This window comes from Seriola lalandi, unplaced genomic scaffold, assembly GCF_002814215.2.
Source record: "Seriola lalandi dorsalis isolate HSWRI2012SDOR001 ecotype SW California unplaced genomic scaffold, Sedor1 jcf7180002054476, whole genome shotgun sequence".
NCBI classification, from domain to species: domain Eukaryota; kingdom Metazoa; phylum Chordata; class Actinopteri; order Carangiformes; family Carangidae; genus Seriola; species Seriola lalandi.
Genome location: NW_019525029.1, coordinates 2,739,743 through 2,755,701, shown reverse-complemented (window position 1 = coordinate 2,755,701; position 15,959 = coordinate 2,739,743). Strand labels below are relative to the sequence as shown.

The 15,959-nt window shown below is 43.5% G+C and overlaps 1 protein-coding gene across 1 annotated transcript in view; it reads left to right on the top strand.

The window, feature by feature from the left end:
* jarid2b (jumonji and AT-rich interaction domain containing 2b) overlaps positions 1-15,263 on the top strand; it is a 104,968-nt gene extending 89,705 nt beyond the window's left edge. Inside the window, exons 7-18 of the mRNA XM_023412137.2 lie at positions 2,567-4,025; positions 5,116-5,660; positions 8,326-8,418; positions 8,601-8,719; positions 8,796-8,866; positions 9,050-9,164; positions 9,358-9,463; positions 9,698-9,880; positions 11,141-11,271; positions 11,642-11,828; positions 12,303-12,410; positions 12,657-15,263. Coding sequence (XP_023267905.1) covers positions 2,567-4,025; positions 5,116-5,660; positions 8,326-8,418; positions 8,601-8,719; positions 8,796-8,866; positions 9,050-9,164; positions 9,358-9,463; positions 9,698-9,880; positions 11,141-11,271; positions 11,642-11,828; positions 12,303-12,410; positions 12,657-12,890 — 3,351 coding nt within the window. The 3' untranslated portion in view covers positions 12,891-15,263. The remainder of the gene's footprint in view (positions 1-2,566; positions 4,026-5,115; positions 5,661-8,325; positions 8,419-8,600; positions 8,720-8,795; positions 8,867-9,049; positions 9,165-9,357; positions 9,464-9,697; positions 9,881-11,140; positions 11,272-11,641; positions 11,829-12,302; positions 12,411-12,656) is intronic.
* The last annotated feature ends 696 nt before the right edge of the window (positions 15,264-15,959 follow it).

Genomic DNA, 15,959 nt, shown 5'->3' with positions numbered 1-15,959 from the left:
ATCCTCCTTTTCTACCAGACCAAATAATTAAAGGGAGCAAAGTGAGGGAGACTCACCGAGCCCCCCTAAAGACCGCCGGTCCGCTGAGCCCTCCTGTGGCAGGAAGTGGTCATGACAGTGTGTCTCTTGGACTCGACGCTTTGTCAGCAAACTGCGGCTGGATAAATATAGCAGCTGTCTGGACAACTGCTGCTTTAGCAGTTAGTTACTCTCTCAGCATCAGTGGAATGCTAAATAAACACACATATTGGACTTTGTATTGATTTGGCAAATGAAACAATAAGAAATAAGTCAGTTGTGAGCTTATGTGTCAGATTGATAATTAATTCTTAAATAGATAAAATCATAGTGACTGTGCAGCTTGTTTCTGCCAAGTGAACATTATGTGTGACACAAAATATATTATGTATCACATGGAAACAGTTGTACTTATTTGGCAGCGCTCGCTGTGCAGCCTTCCTTTATCCACTCACATTGTTGCTGCATTCTCTTTCAATCTCTCTTTCACCCCTTTGCAAATGTGCTGTCTTTCCTCACTCTCACCTTGTCACCCCTTGTTTTTATATTGGGAGGACGTGTGTGTGTGTGTGTGTGTGTGTGTGTGTGTGTGTGTGTGTGTGTGTGTGTGTTGGAGGGGAGTGATTGACGGAGACAGGGTTAGGTTTCAGTCCCCCTTATCTTTTAATGGCTTGGTCTTTGTGTTGGCCCCCCACCACCTGAGACGAACACAATACAATACATGCGCATGCACACAATACACACACATACGCACACATACGCACACACACACACACACACACACACACACACAAGTGTGACACAAGAGCCCTTCAAAGGCAAACCTGTCAATGGGCCGGCTGTCACCTCCATCTTGTGGCGCCCCGACTGTGATTAATAACTCCATCTCTCCCATCCTCCCTCATTTCTTGCGTCAGCTGGTCTGTACAGAGCGTCTCACTGATACTGTAGATCGACAGCAGCGACACCTGATTATCGATGCAAATTTAGATGTTTTCTAATGACGACCAGGGCTCTATGATGGCTTTTGCTTTACCTACTTTGGCTGGATGATTTAGAAATTTGAGAAGAAATGCAAAAAACAAAATCAAATTTGCTTTTGCTTTAGAATATTTTCAAAATAAAATGTGACCAAATACAGAAGGAAAAAAAATACCCACTTTATGTTCAAACAACTACAGAAACATGACCTCCAGCTCAGCCTGTTCAGATATTGGCTACCAAATAGTGATCTTTAACTTCACAAGAGTTCCTAAGACTGTCAGGCCTTCTCTCACACAACACACACACACACACACACACACACACACACACACACACACACACACACACCAATCAGAAGGAAAGGAGAGAAGGAGAAGGAAGAGGGAATGAGAAACTCCCGGCAGCACTGAAAGTGGGCCATGAAAACATGGAGATGAGGAGGGAGAGAGAGAAATGGATATTCTTGGAAATGCATACAGGCAAAATATCGGTGGATGATGATGGAAATGAAGTGAAGGTGAGAAAAGAGAGAGAGAGAGAGAAAGAGAGAGAGTACATCAGATAAAGCCATATTGCAAGGCCGATACAGATGGAAAGACAGACAGAAATACACAGTGGTTTTTAATGTGCACTGAAGCAGCTATAAAGCTCTGTCCACTGAGGGAGAGGGTGGCCATGTTTCTTCCCACAGCTGTAGCCAGCCAGCCGGCCATGGAACCAGACACCACTGTACCAAAACTCTGATCTACAGCTGGGGGCCTCAAAGACTTCACATGCACACACGCACGTACACACACGCACATACACACTCGCCTGCTCCCTGTCTCCAACTCTCTCACATGCACACACATAAACACACAGGCCGAGCCTTTATTCATAGCACAAAAATTGAATTATAGCATTTAAAAAAACCAATAGCAAATAAAAGGCTGTTTTTTTTTTTTGTGCTGAAATGGAATTTTATTCCATCCCAATGACCCCACCTCCTACCTCACACTGTCCAGCCGTCTGCTAATGGAGACCATGGAGCCGTCCCTGCTTTCCCTCTCTCTCTCTTTTTTTTCCTACCCGTTCTAAACTGTTGTTTATCTCAGGATGTGGGTTTGACAGTAGTTTGGGCTGCAGTTTCACAAAAGTGAACTGCATGTGAAAGTATAGTAATCTAGACAGTTGATTGGTTCTCTAATGAATAGTGTAAGTTTCCACAAATAGCTTTGGCCAAATGTTTAACTGCAGAGCTAGCAGCTGAGTGTTTGGCCTCTTCATTGTGGAGTGTGTGTGCGCCAATACTGCTGCATGTATCTTCTTGTTGTACTTTTTTATTACATTCTTTGTATTGTGTAATAGTATTTTTGCCTAATACACAGCACAACAGAGATCTGATCAGAATGGATTATTTCAGAGATTTAAGCTCTGTTAACATATTACCCCATTCGCTCTCCAGCAAAGATTTCTGTTTTCTAACACATTTCGCTTGTATTTGAAATACATGACTGTGCTAAAATGATTTATTCTGCTCATCTAATGTGTCCCATCTCTCTCCCGCTCTTTCTGTTTGTCACAGGTCTCTAAAGTGAACGGGCTGACGCGGGCGGGCTCGGCACAAGCTGTCGGTGGTGCCAAAAAGAGCCGCGACTTCCGACTGCCGTCCAAAACTGTGAAGAAGTACACAGCCACCGTGTCCAAGGGCCACGTCACTTACACCAAAGCCAAACAGAAAGAACTGGGCAAGAAAACCAAACTCAGCAGCAGCAACAAACACAACAGCGCCGCCTCGGCACCATCGTCAGCGAACAATCACAATCAGCACAGCCAGCCAGCAGCCAGCAATGGGCTGGCCAACTCAGGAAAAGCAGCGGCACCAGCCCACCACAGCAATGCAAAAACCCGCAAACAGGTGCTACTATCCAATGGGCTGCACAATGTGGCTGCCGGTGCCCGCCTCAACGGGAGGCTAAATGGGCAGCGGCACAACACCCTGGCCAAGGAGGATGGGCAGAGACAGTGCCAGCAGGGCCAGGGGGAGTGTCCAGGTCGAGAGGGACTGCGTAACTCCAAGCGGCGTCTGGAGGTAGTGCTCAACTCAGTGGGGACAGGGGTTGTTGAGCAGAAAGCCAAAACCACTGGCACTGAGGCAAAGAAGGCCAAGCTTCAACCGACTCCTCTGGAGACACGCAGCAGCAGCAAGAAGGTGGCCAATCAAGAGAAAGCTGCCACGCAAATCACCACCCCTACCACTCCAGTTTCTAATGGACACGAATCAGAAACACCTTTGTCTCCTAAACAAACTCCACCTGTTACCCCACCTCCTACTCCCCCTCCTCAGCAAACCCCAACTCCTTCTACACCAGCAGCCAATACGGAGCCGGTGAACCAGCGACCCAAGCGGGCATCGGCCGGCAAGCTGATGTTGATACGACAAGCACAGCAGCAGCAGAGCAGGTCTCATGGTCGGAACTCCTCCTCTTCCTCGCCCTCATCAGGCCAGAATCACCCACAGAACCCCAGTCGTGCCAGCACTACCTCAGACCCCCAACAAACCTCTGTGTCCTCCTCCTCCACCACCTCCTCCCTGCTTACTTCCACCAACAGCCCCGGACAGCTCAAACCAGCAGCACTGCGGCCCGCTGAGCGTGACAAGGAGTGGGAGCGTGAGAAAGAGATGACGCGCCAGAAGGAACGTGAGCAGGAGAAGGAGTGGGAGCGCCAGCGGAGCAGGCCAGAGGGCTGGGCAGCGCTGGGTGAAGTCCCTGTCTTCCGGCCAGCGCCGCGAGAGTTCCAGGACCCCCTGGTGTACTTGGACGCGGTGAGGGAACAGGCCGAGGCGGCTGGCATGTGCCGTGTGGTCCCACCTCCAGACTGGCGGCCAGAGTGCAAGCTGAGCGAGGAGATGCGTTTTGTTACACAGGTGCAGAGGGTCCACATGCTGGGCCGGCGCTGGGGCCCCAACGTGCAGCGGCTGGCCTGCATCCGCAAGCACCTCAAATCTCAGGGCATTACCATGGATGAGCCGCCTGTCATTGGTAAGTGAGACACACAAGGGTATATATGAACGAACACACGGCCCTTGAGACAACACAACTCAAAAAAAAGAATAGTGATAATAACTTGAATTGATTAATTAAGCAATAAGCCACAGAGGAACTGAAGTTAATTTAGAATTTAGTTCGAGTAAATTAAACCCGTTTCTTAACTAAGGCCTCCTCTCCGTCTTGTTGACACACATCAGAAGAAGATAATGCACAATTACCTTCTCGGTATCCGGCAGTTTTTAACTGCTTTGTCAATCAGTCCGGGTTATATAAAGTCACGACAAAAGCAGCCAGTAAGCAAGCATGAAAAATATTGCTATTTCCATTGGTATGAGTGGTGCTCTGAAAGCTTCAGTGGCGCTCTGCCTGATTTTATCTTCCTGTTTATAGACGACAATAACAATGTGGAACAACTCGGCGAGGGGCCTGACAGGCTGCAAAAACAATATTTCCCCAGATTGCCTTGTTACCTTCCATTTCTCACAATGACATCAGCATTTTATGAACATTTAAACAGCCCTTCTTCAGACGGAGTGTGTGTGTGTGTGTGTGTGCGCGTGCTTTTCAAATGGTGTATGTGTGCAGCCCATGAATGCAGATACTTTGCCATTGAATTTTACTAGTTTTACACTAGTTTACTAGTTTTGGTGTTGTGCATGAGTTTGTAGCGTTTGTATACAGCTGTGTACAGATTAGCCCAGTGTGAGTACGGCTATGTGGCTGCCAGCCAGAGAGACCAGGCAGCCAGTGACTTCAGCCAGCCACGATGCCCTGGTTCCAGATGACTTCCTTTACTGTGCAAAGCAGATCAGTTCTGCATTAGCAGTAATTTGTGTCTCTGTTTTAGTGCTGCGATGTTTCAGATCATTTTGAAAGTTGATAACTCAACTGGCTGTTTCAAATCAAATGAAATAGGCTAGAGGAAATGGCATATTTAGCCACAGGAGCAGATGCTCCAAGATGGCAGTGTTCTTGATTTGATTTGATTTTTTTTTTTTAGTTTAGACATGTGTCCATAGACGACTTCTCTGTGGACACATTCTCTGAACTAACCTCTTCTTTGTCCTTCTGCTCTGCACAGGTGGCTGTGAAGTGGACCTGTCACGTTTTTTCCAGCTCATCAATGACATGGGCGGCATGCAGCAGGTGATGGACCTGAAGAAGTGGACCAAGCTGGCTGACCTTCTGCGCATCCCTAAGTCAGCGCAGGACCGGCTGGCCAAGCTGCAGGAGGCTTACCTCCAGTACATCCTCTCCTATGACTCGCTTAGCGCCGAGGAGCGCCTCCGACTGCAGGCCGAGGTGCTGCAGGAGAAAAAGAACCTGGAGTTGCGCCGGGGCCCTCTGGAGGGTCTCTTGGACTCCTCAACACCTAGTGCTCTGGTCCTGCCACGCTATGAGCCCAAGAATGGGTTAGTAGGTGGGATAGTGGGAGGGGGAACAGGGCACCAGCGCACCAATGGAGTGTATCACCATCTGAAGGAGCTGGAGGCTCAGGTCAAAGCGGGCCGGCGCCGGCTCTTCGCTCAGGAAAAACAAGGCAAAGAGGACAGGCAGCATGGAGAAGAGCAGGAGGAGGAGGAGGACAGGGGCGTTCTCAGCGACCAGCACAAATGTATTTACAAGGTGAGGATGGAGAAGACATTTGCTGTTTATTCCACACATTTGAAGCATGCAAACAAGAGGCATGTAAGTCTATCTGTTTTTGTTATTCTTTTGTTTTTTTTACGGTTCTATTCTTTCTAGAAGAGGTTTTATAATCCCGAGTCATCAAGTGCTGTTGACTGTTAACTCTTGTTGACGACTGTTTCTGGGTCAGTTATTCATTACAGCATTGCTTTGAAGTTTCCATGAGCAGTAGCACCAAGGTGTAAGCACATCTGTGGATGATGCCTCCGTACTGGTCTGCCTGCCACCTGCTGTCAATAGTTTGTTTGATTGTGTTTCTCAGTGTGTTGGTATCATCAGGTTTGTTTTAGTCCTTCAATCCAGCAGATTATTAATGGCATGCCTTAAATAGCAGCACAAGATATCCACATTTGTTTGTTTGGCTAATACCTGACCTTTTGTGGCTTGTTGATGGCGCCTGAGCAGTTTTCAAAGGCCTCATTACTGCTCAGCCAGATGCCTGAGATCTCACTTCTATCTGAATCAAGACTGATGTCACACGTGAAGTGTAAACACTCTGCCCCTTTCATATTATCGCCACTAAAACTTGAGTGTTTTGATATCACAGTTCTAGTTCATTAGTGACTAAATAAGCACTGTATCTTTAAAAGGAACTAAGCTGTGCTATAAATTGCTACATCACACTTTGACTGGGTTTTGCTTAGGGTCAATGTTACTGTGGTTTTAACTGCAAAGATGTTGATTCCTATTGAAATTCTTTATTCAGTTTCCTTAGTAACATTATCATGCTGTTTACTGTCATCATTTCTGGTTTATAAAAGCAAAGATAAAAGGGTTGCACACCTGGTTACATGCAGCAGTTTTCGTGCAGCTGCACCGTGAAGACCTGGTTCTTCTTGTGAGAGTGAGGGACAGCGGTTTTTGTACCTTGCACATCTTGGGGTTTGTTAAATATCTCTGTGCACCTCTGTGTGTGGTAAGTTGGTCAATAGTCTTGCTTCAGTGTGCGCGTGTGTGTGTGTGTGCGCTCGCGCACATTAGACGCATCCCCACCTCCCCAGCCTGCAAGCAGCTGTGTTGATTCTGGCTGGCTGAAATGTAGGTCAGAGAGAAGGCAGCCCCCAAATCAGCCCTTCCCCTCACCCTGTCCCGCCCACTTCAAGCCCCGCCCTCTCCCCATGGCTCCTCTCCTTCAGCCCATGCCCTTGCTCTTAGCCATTTCCACAAACCTCCAGTCCTCTCGACCAACCGTCTCTTTCCCTCCAAACCCACTCCCCTCGTGCGCTGTCCCCTTGCCAAACCCCACACCAAGCCCCTCTTTCCCCCAGCCACAGGCAGACATGTATGCAAAGGCTATCAGTTCCTTGTGTACATTCAGATATGCACATGTGCAAACACACAGCACAATATGAGAATTCCAGTCCTGTCGTACATACCCGTGTGCACAAAAACGCAGACTGTGTCACGGTTTGTGTGCATGTATTTGCCACAGCATCTTGACGAGGTGACGCAGTAATGATGTCAGTCATTAAGACAACTTTTTCTCTGTGTTGGCTTTCTCTCTCACATTCACTCTCACACTGCACAATACTCCACCCATTTTGAATCTGGATCCCATTTGATTTTTTTTTTTTTTTCCCCTCCATCTTCCTTTGGTAACTAAATCCCTCTTTATGACCTCCCTCTGAAGAACTGAGATACTGTCAACAGACTTGACCCAGTACAGTCCATAGACGTCTGAGTTATAGAAGCACCGTTCAACATAGTGACATGTGAATGGCTGTCACCGTGCTGACAGGACAGGCTTGTCTAAATATGACCCATCACTCTTCTCTACAAGTCTGATTTGTATGCATTTTTCATCAAGAGCGGCCCCCGAGAGGAGGTTAGATTTCACCTTTTCTACCAAGAGAACAAAGTGCACGTCAAGGATATAATTATCTCTAATTACAGCAGGAAAGGCTTGGATAAGTGCTGCTACTGACTGGCCCAAAGAACGGCTTGTCAGTGCTTACTAGGTCACTGCTATGCTGTATTATTGAACTGCATTATTTTACAACTCTGTAGCTATTGTAATAATAAACCACAATGTCAGTCACTTTTCTTTTTTTTTGAAACATCTACTCACTGAAGACAGGAAAAAAAAAGAAAAGAAAAAATATATAAACTGTCACTGTAAAGATGAGGAATTCGCAAGGTCATCTTTCAGCAGGGTCCATACATCCCCGGGCCTGGAGCCGGCAGATTTATGGCCACCTTCAAAGCTTCTCTGTAGCAGGAGTGTTCATGGGAGAGAGGGTCAAGTCCAGGGGAAATGTATCCGGGACTTATAGAGGATGCACAGAGGTGGAGGCTTATAGAGAAACATAAATACACATGTACAGTTGTTACATTACTGTGCACGTACATGTATTCTTTTGACCATAAAGCGAACTATTACATTTCATCTCATACAGGCATGCGGTGGTAAAGTTGCAGTTCATTAATGAATATTTTCTTTGCTAATTTTTTTTTTTTCATGCTCTTGGTTTTTATTTCCCTATAGTTGTTTTTCCATGACTGAAGACCATAAATATGTAGAGTGGAGTCTGGAGTTTCTTCTTGTTCCCCTCTGACTCTCATCGTGCTGTGACTCACGATGTTTAATGTCTCTTTGTTGCAGGGGAAATCGGTGTCTTTGACGAACTTCTTCAGGATAGCCCGGAACACCATGACCATGTGCTTTAACAAGGAACCAGGGGCTGCTGAGGTTGAGGTTAGCGTGCTAACATCTTTATTAAACTGCAGTGACTTAAAATGATCTCTCGTGGCTCGGCTTCAAATTTATGTCAGTTGTCAGATGAAAGAACACCTGAAACCTGTACCCTGTTTCATGCATTCTTCTTGCTGATCAGCTTTCATGTTTCTTTTTTTTTTTTTTTTTTTTTTTCCTTGCAGCAAGAGTACTGGAGGATTGTGGAACAGAGAGACAGCCACGTGGCAGTGCATTGTGGGAAGGTGGACACTAGTACACATGGCAGTGGTTTCCCCACAGGAAAGTCAGAGCCATTTTCAAAGTAAGTAGCCCACAGACCTCACACAGCACTCACTCATGTTTGGACATGTTATGACCATTTCTCTTCTCTACCTCAGACATGGATGGAACCTCACTGTCCTCCCCAATAACTCTGGATCCATTCTGAGGCATCTGGGTGCTGTGCCCGGTAAGGACATACGTACTCTGCAGCAAAAAGGCTGTAGCTGTCCAATAGTGATCTCAAAGAAAGACAAATTTAGCATCAACATGATGATACATATATAGGCATCTACTCATTCTGTGTAATCACTAGTTAGTAATAACCCCATGCTCTTTTTTTCTCTCTCTGTAAACCCATCTGTCTCCCCAGGGGTGACCATTCCCTGGCTAAACATTGGCATGGTCTTTTCTACCTCATGCTGGTCTCGAGACCAAAATCGCCTTCCATATATTGATTACTTACACACTGGTGCTGATTGCATTTGGTAAGTATGCGCTGGGCTCTCTGCTCACACACAATCACTGGTATTGTGTGTGAGCATGACCACACAGGGGAAAAAAAAAAAACCTGCCTCAAATTCCCATGTAAAATTCTAAACACATGTAAAATTAGCTGGAAGACCCAGTTTGAAAAATAAAGTTTTTTTTTCTCTCTGTTTGTGCGTCTTCATCCCACAGGTATTCTGTCCCTGCTGAGGAGAAGGCTAAGCTGGACAAGGTGGTCCATACACTGCTTCAGGCCAATGGCACCCCAGGACTAGAAATGTTGGAGAAAAACATCATGGTCAGTGTCATTTGTTTTATTTGTGTGTGTGTGTGTGTGTGTGTGTGTGTGTATGTATGTATGCAAATACTAATATTTTGCTATCCTCCATCCATCTGTTTGTTATGTATTGATCTCATGTTAACGTTGACAGCATTTCATTTTCAATTAGTCTTAATACTTACCATTAGTTACAGTTACAGAAATGTAAACCTTTTTTTCCGTCCCTCCGTCTCTTCCTTCTCGATTTTGCAGATCTCTCCAGAGGTGCTGTGCCGTGAAGGTATCAAGGTTTACCGTACGGTCCAGCGGAGCGGCCAGTTCGTGGTCTGCTTCCCCGGTGCCTTTGTCTCTAAAGTGTGCTGTGGCTACAGCGTGTCAGAGACGGTGCACTTTGCCACGCCGCACTGGATGAACCTGGGTTACCAGGCTTCAAAGGTCAGCATATGAACCGGGGTGGGCAGAGCAGTACCAAGTGCCATGCTAAAGTAATAAAGGAACATATGTATATGTGGAAAATAAAATGTGCAATAAGGTATGCAAAATATTTTCTATAAATATATGTAAAATCAAAATGTGTTGGGTTTCTTTGGAATTAATATTACAGGCTTTACATAATGGCTGTTTGTTTTATTTCACTCCTGCTTTATAATTCCTCACAACACTGGCCCCCTGTGGAAAGAGGCAGTTAAAGCTCTGATTTATGGAGAGTTGATTGAAACTGAAATGGATAAATGAACTTAGAACCTAGAGCTTGATTCTCTAATCAGCCAGCGTGTTGAACTGTGAGGGGTAATTGCAGCTGTAAGTCTCCCCGGGAGGTGTATTTAGATTTTTTCTTTTGTGATCATGAGCAAGCCTTTGGACCATTGGACCTCATTATAGCTGTAATAGAAGAGAAGAAAATGTTCCTTACTGTCATCATGGGCATTATGTTGATGGAAGAACATATACCTTCAGCACTACCATCGTATCCAAAGTCACAGTAAAGATTACTCTCGAGGGTAATATGACATTCATACAGTGTACTTTAGTGAGGTGCTATGAGCGGAACATTTTCAACATTTCCGCCCATCTGTCCCATTCGTGTGAATGAAAATATCTCAGGAGCGCCTTGAGGGAATTTCTTCAAATTTGGCACAAATGACGATGAAATGATCAGATTTCGGTGGCTAAAGGTCAAGCATCGTCTGCTGTCATGGCTACAACCTTTTGTTCTATCAGAAAAGACTTTATCGGAAAAGCATGTGAACACACACTCCGGAATGTGACTGAATGTGATTTTGTTTCTCTCAATAAAATTATACACTAATACAGTCGACATACAACAGAGCAAGAACAACAAAGCTTAACAAAGTCAAGTCATGTTACACAAATCAGTTTTATTCACAAGTCCCTTTATCACAAATCAAAAATACTCTAGATACCTTTTCTTCATTCTGAGTCTGGACAGACGTGGATGTAAACTGTAACTGGACTGGAGAGGTTGAGAAATATTGATCTGAGTGTACAGAGTCTGTGGTTATACTGCAAACATGCTGAATGACATTATCACTTCATTCATTTAAATGTCTGTCCTCCAATGGCTGTTTTTTGATTTTGAGACTTAGCAAACAGTAAATTGAAATGCATCAAAAAAAACAATCTGTTGGGGATTTAATCAGAGTTCATTTGTAATCTGTTCTGATTTGTGTGCAGGACCTGAAATGTCGTCGTATAGCCAAACCCTTCTCCATGGAGAAGCTACTGTACCAGATCGCCACAGCTGAGTCAAAGAGGGACAACGGCCTTCTCCTCACCACCATCTCCGCCCTACTCAAAGACCTCAGGTAGGATACTGCAGTGCACACATACACATACATTTGCATATGATATACATATACATATATAATATACAATACTATTACTATTCTAATTTAATCTGCAAGTTAAAACCTGTTAAAATGTAGCACTGTCATTTCTAATCTATATCCTTGTTATCTATTCCTTTATGTGGATTATTTTATCCTCTGCAAATACTGTTCTTTTTATATCAGAGGAAGCCCCACTCTCTCTCTCCCTTTTTTTTTTCCCCAGAGCAATAAAAAAACATCCAACCTAATATATCATGATACAGTTTGTGCACAGATTTTACATGATGGCAGCAAAGGTTTTCTGGGTCTAATGAGCAGCTTTTTTTTCTTTTTTGATGTCCAACAGGAACATAGAGATGGGCCAACGGCAGGAACTTTACAAGGCAGGTTTGCTCTCCTCTGCTCGCTATGGCACGCATGACGGCGGCCTAGGGCCCGGCGAGGGACGCAAGAAGCCCCGCGGGAAATGGCTAGCACTGGAGTCCTCAGAGAGACGCTGCCAGATCTGTCAGCATCTCTGCTACCTGTCCATGGTGAGACCAGAGAGCACAGGAGTTTAACACTGTATGGTTAGAAGATTATAGCACTTATTCTCTAGAGGCCTATAGTGACAGTTTGGATATAATTTTTTTTTTTAACTTGCATCGAACGCAATAAGAAACACAATCCGATTTTGTCAGCTTCCTTCATGAAAGTTGGAATTTATTCAAGAAATCATCCATCATGGGAATTTAGTTTGTAGGTATTATCTTGCATTATGCTCTGCAATCACATACAGCTTATATACTGTACTGCCTGCTATACATAATAGCATTGCTATTTATTTGGACCTATTGACATTTTCTTGTATTTATTATTGGTCAATATTTCAGAAGTATCTAAATCAAAGTATGTTAATTAAAAAAACGACATTTTACAACAATGGTATCAAATTTGCAAGTGGCATAATACAGTAGGAGTGGAGGACCAAGATAAATGTCCCTGTCTGGGTTTCTCTGTCTGCGCAGGTGGTTCAGGAGACTGACAACGTGGTTTTCTGTCTGGAGTGTGCCCTGCGCTATGTGGAGAAGCACAAGTCCTGCAGAGGCCTTAAGATGATGTACCGATACGATGAGGTGAGCTGCCGCTTTTTGGTTCTGCTGTGGTTCAGTTCTCGCTCTGTCCAGATGGGGGAGACATCAGCCAGGTTTACACTGCTCCAGGAAGGAGATTATTCACCATGTGACGGTGGTCATGTAATGTACTTGGTTGTGTCAAGGCTAAGACAGTGATTTATTAAAAAAAAAAAAAAAGAAGAAAAATGTCCATTGTTAAAATGCTTTAATTTTTTATGTGTTTTTCTCTGTGCCTTCCTCGCTCAGGAGCAAATCAACAGTTTGGTGAACCAGGTGTGTGGCCGGGCCATGTTAAAGAACAGCAGTGGTGGCGGTGGTGGGGCAGTCGTCGTCAGCGGAGGAGGGGGGGAGCCCTGCCTGGGCTTAAGCCCTGCCAAAGCATCACCGGCCAAGCGAGGCCCCCGGAAGCGTGATACTGTGGAGGTGTCCCTGCCACGCCTGTCCTCCAGCCACATGCCTAAGGCAGCGGCTGTATCCTGAGGGGGACATCTTGACATCGCCACCCTGTGCGCTGTGCCCACGTCCTGCCCTACACCCTCCTCAAATCCCTTGTTTTTTAATTTTATTTTTATTTTTTACATTAAGCAGGATCACGATCAATCCCTCCTCCACCACCCGATATTTAAGATCGATTGTTTTTGACCTTTGAAAATCCCCTCACCTGACCTCAGTCCCCCCTCCAAAAAATATTCACCTCCCCCCTTAGTATGACAGGCTTGTTTTATTAAAAAAAAAAAAAAGAAAGAAAAGAAAAAAGAAAAAAAAAGAAAAACAAGTTGTCTTTTTTGCACTAGTGTGAAAGAAGAATTTGTTTTTATTCTGGATGATTTTAGAATCCCCCGCCCCGCCCCTCCTGAAGTCGTCCTCAACAACATTACAAGCATTAAGTGTAACGTTCACAAGAAGACTTGATGGGCCCTGTTGTACCTTTTACCTCCACCCTCCACCTTCCCTTTACTGAAATGGGTTACGTTTGTTACCTTTTTCTTGCATCACTCTTTCCTGCCCTCCTCTCACCCCTGAGACTGAACCCCATCCCTTCTCATCACACGTCACTCAACTGTGAACATGGGACGAATGAAAAGGCGGCCTTTTTTTTTTTCCTCCCTGGTTTTCTGAAATGAAAATGATATCAAGTAGTTACCCAAAGTTTCTCTCTGTCCTTGGTTTGAGGAAGAAGAGTCCTTTTTTATTGATTTTAGATGTTCTTGATGCAGCTCCTGCATTGTTTTGTTTTTTTTTTGTTGTTTTTTTTTAAAAAGGGGGGTTGGAGACGCGAGGTAAAAACTTGAAAGACAGATAATGTTGGTTTATTGTTGGTTGGCTATGTTTTTTTCAAGTTCTATTTTGAATTTTAGCTTTGTTTTTTCTAGGTTTTTTTGCAAGAAGTCTTCTGTGTACTTTATTTTATTTTGTTGTCATTGTGGATGTTTCTGTTCGTTGGTGGATGTGAGAGAGGGCAGAGCTACAGCTGCTTGACCTGTGAAAGGTCACCGCTCACCTCACTTCCTGGTAGTATGGAGGGATCCCTCCTTCGCTAGCAAGTGAAAACTGTGCCTGATTCTTAGCGAGGAGATCCATTTTATTGGTGCTGTTGGTTATAATTACTGTATAACAACACAAAATTTTAAAATCGGGGGGGTTAGCGCCTGCTGTCGGCTAACAGCTAGCTCACACACCCCCATCCCACAGGGCAGAAAAGCTTTCAGGCTTTTCTGGTTCTAGATGTGCAATCGTGTTAACATTCCATTCTTCCAGTCCTCTTGTTTCATCTGTACCAGTAAACATTAATTATTATATTATATTATTATTATTATTATTTTGTGTTTTTTTTACTTTTGTTGATCTGATGTGTTATCTCAAGTAGAGCCACTAGTCAAAGAGTGTAAAATGTGAAATATCGAATCCAAGTTTTGTTTGATTTTGTTTTGTTTGTTTTTCTTCTTTCATTGTGCTGTTTTGGCTTTTTGCTTTTGTTCCCTTTTTCAGATATATTATGAGTGATTTTTAGAGAGAGGAAAAAGTCCAACACAAACAAAACATCAACTTTTTTTGTACATAATCCTGTAAATTTCTTTAAATACTTGAGCCTTTTTCTGGGGTTAAGGAAGAAAGAAAGGAAGGAAGGAATAAAGAGAAGAGAGACAAAGTTCCAGAGGAGAGTGCTTGATGAAGAAAAAGCCTTACATTTCCCTTTCTTCATCCGTGTGAGTTTGATGCTTACAGGGTTGCTCTGGTAAACGTGTATAAAAATTTTAAGTGCTGCTTATATCACTAAGAAAGAAGATATTGAGTAGCCAACGACTGCCCCCAACCTAGTTTTGTTTGTTTAGCTTTACTTTTTTAAAGAAAAGGGAAAAAAGATATGTTCACTAAAAAAAAAAAAAAATGGGTTTTTACATTTTCATTACTGAAAATTCAACAAAAATGTAGTAGCTACTCATGTTGCACTGAGCTTGCCAGTGGTGACTGTCAAGGAAAAATCCTATAATCCAGTTTGTTGGTTGTCGTCCCTCGCAGAAGACTGAACTGTGTTAGGACTATTTAATGAAATACCAAGTCGGGTGTTTTCAACATAAAAAAAGTGGTTGTCAAGTTTTTATGGCCTTACAATATATTTTATTCTGATGGGATTTTTTTTTGTTTGCTTTTCAGTTCTTTTATTGTTTGTTTGTTTCTTCCATTTTCTACAGTATAAAATACTTGCTCACAGTGGGGTCTCTGGTGACTTAATTTATTAGTGCCGCATCTCGGCCTTTCCCTCCACTCGGAAAGAGAGTCTCATGTTGGTTATATTGACAGTTTTTTACTTTTGCAGTTTGTACTTAAGGTTTAATAAAAACTTACCGACAATTCACTGTCATTTCTTTCCAACCTGCTCGTGTGTCTCTGTGTGTGCAGACTTCTGACATGACTTCAAGAATAAATGGTTTGAACATTTCATCATTTAGATTTCATGTTCTCATACGGGGAAGTCGAGTAGCATTAAAGGGTCATTTTAAATATATTACAAAATCATTTCCTCACTTACCTCTTATGGTATCCAACCTAGAGCTGAAAAGATTATAATGGATTGACAGAAAACTAATTGTCAACTATTTTAATAAACAATCATTTAAATTATTTTTTTACACAAAATGCCAAAAATTAAACGGTTCCAGCTTCTTGCATGTGAATATTTGCAGGTTTTTCAGGCTTCTTAAATTATAACGTCAATATTTTTAGACTGTTTTCAGATAAAATTAGTAAATTAAAGTATCACCTTGGACTCTGGGAACTGGGCAACTGGACTTATTGATTAACTGAGTACTACTTTAATAATTTTATATATATATATAAATAAAAAACACTATTGGGATGGAGGCGGAAATCAAAAATAGATATCACTGGAGGCAAATAAGAAAATGCTTTGTTGTAATTTGGGTGAACTGTCCCTTTTACAACAAGACAAATGTCAAGACACCGCAGTGAAATTATTATCCATATGTAAGAGATTTAAACAGGCTGCACCACGACATTAGCAAGGTCCACAGGAAGCAGCAGCAGCAG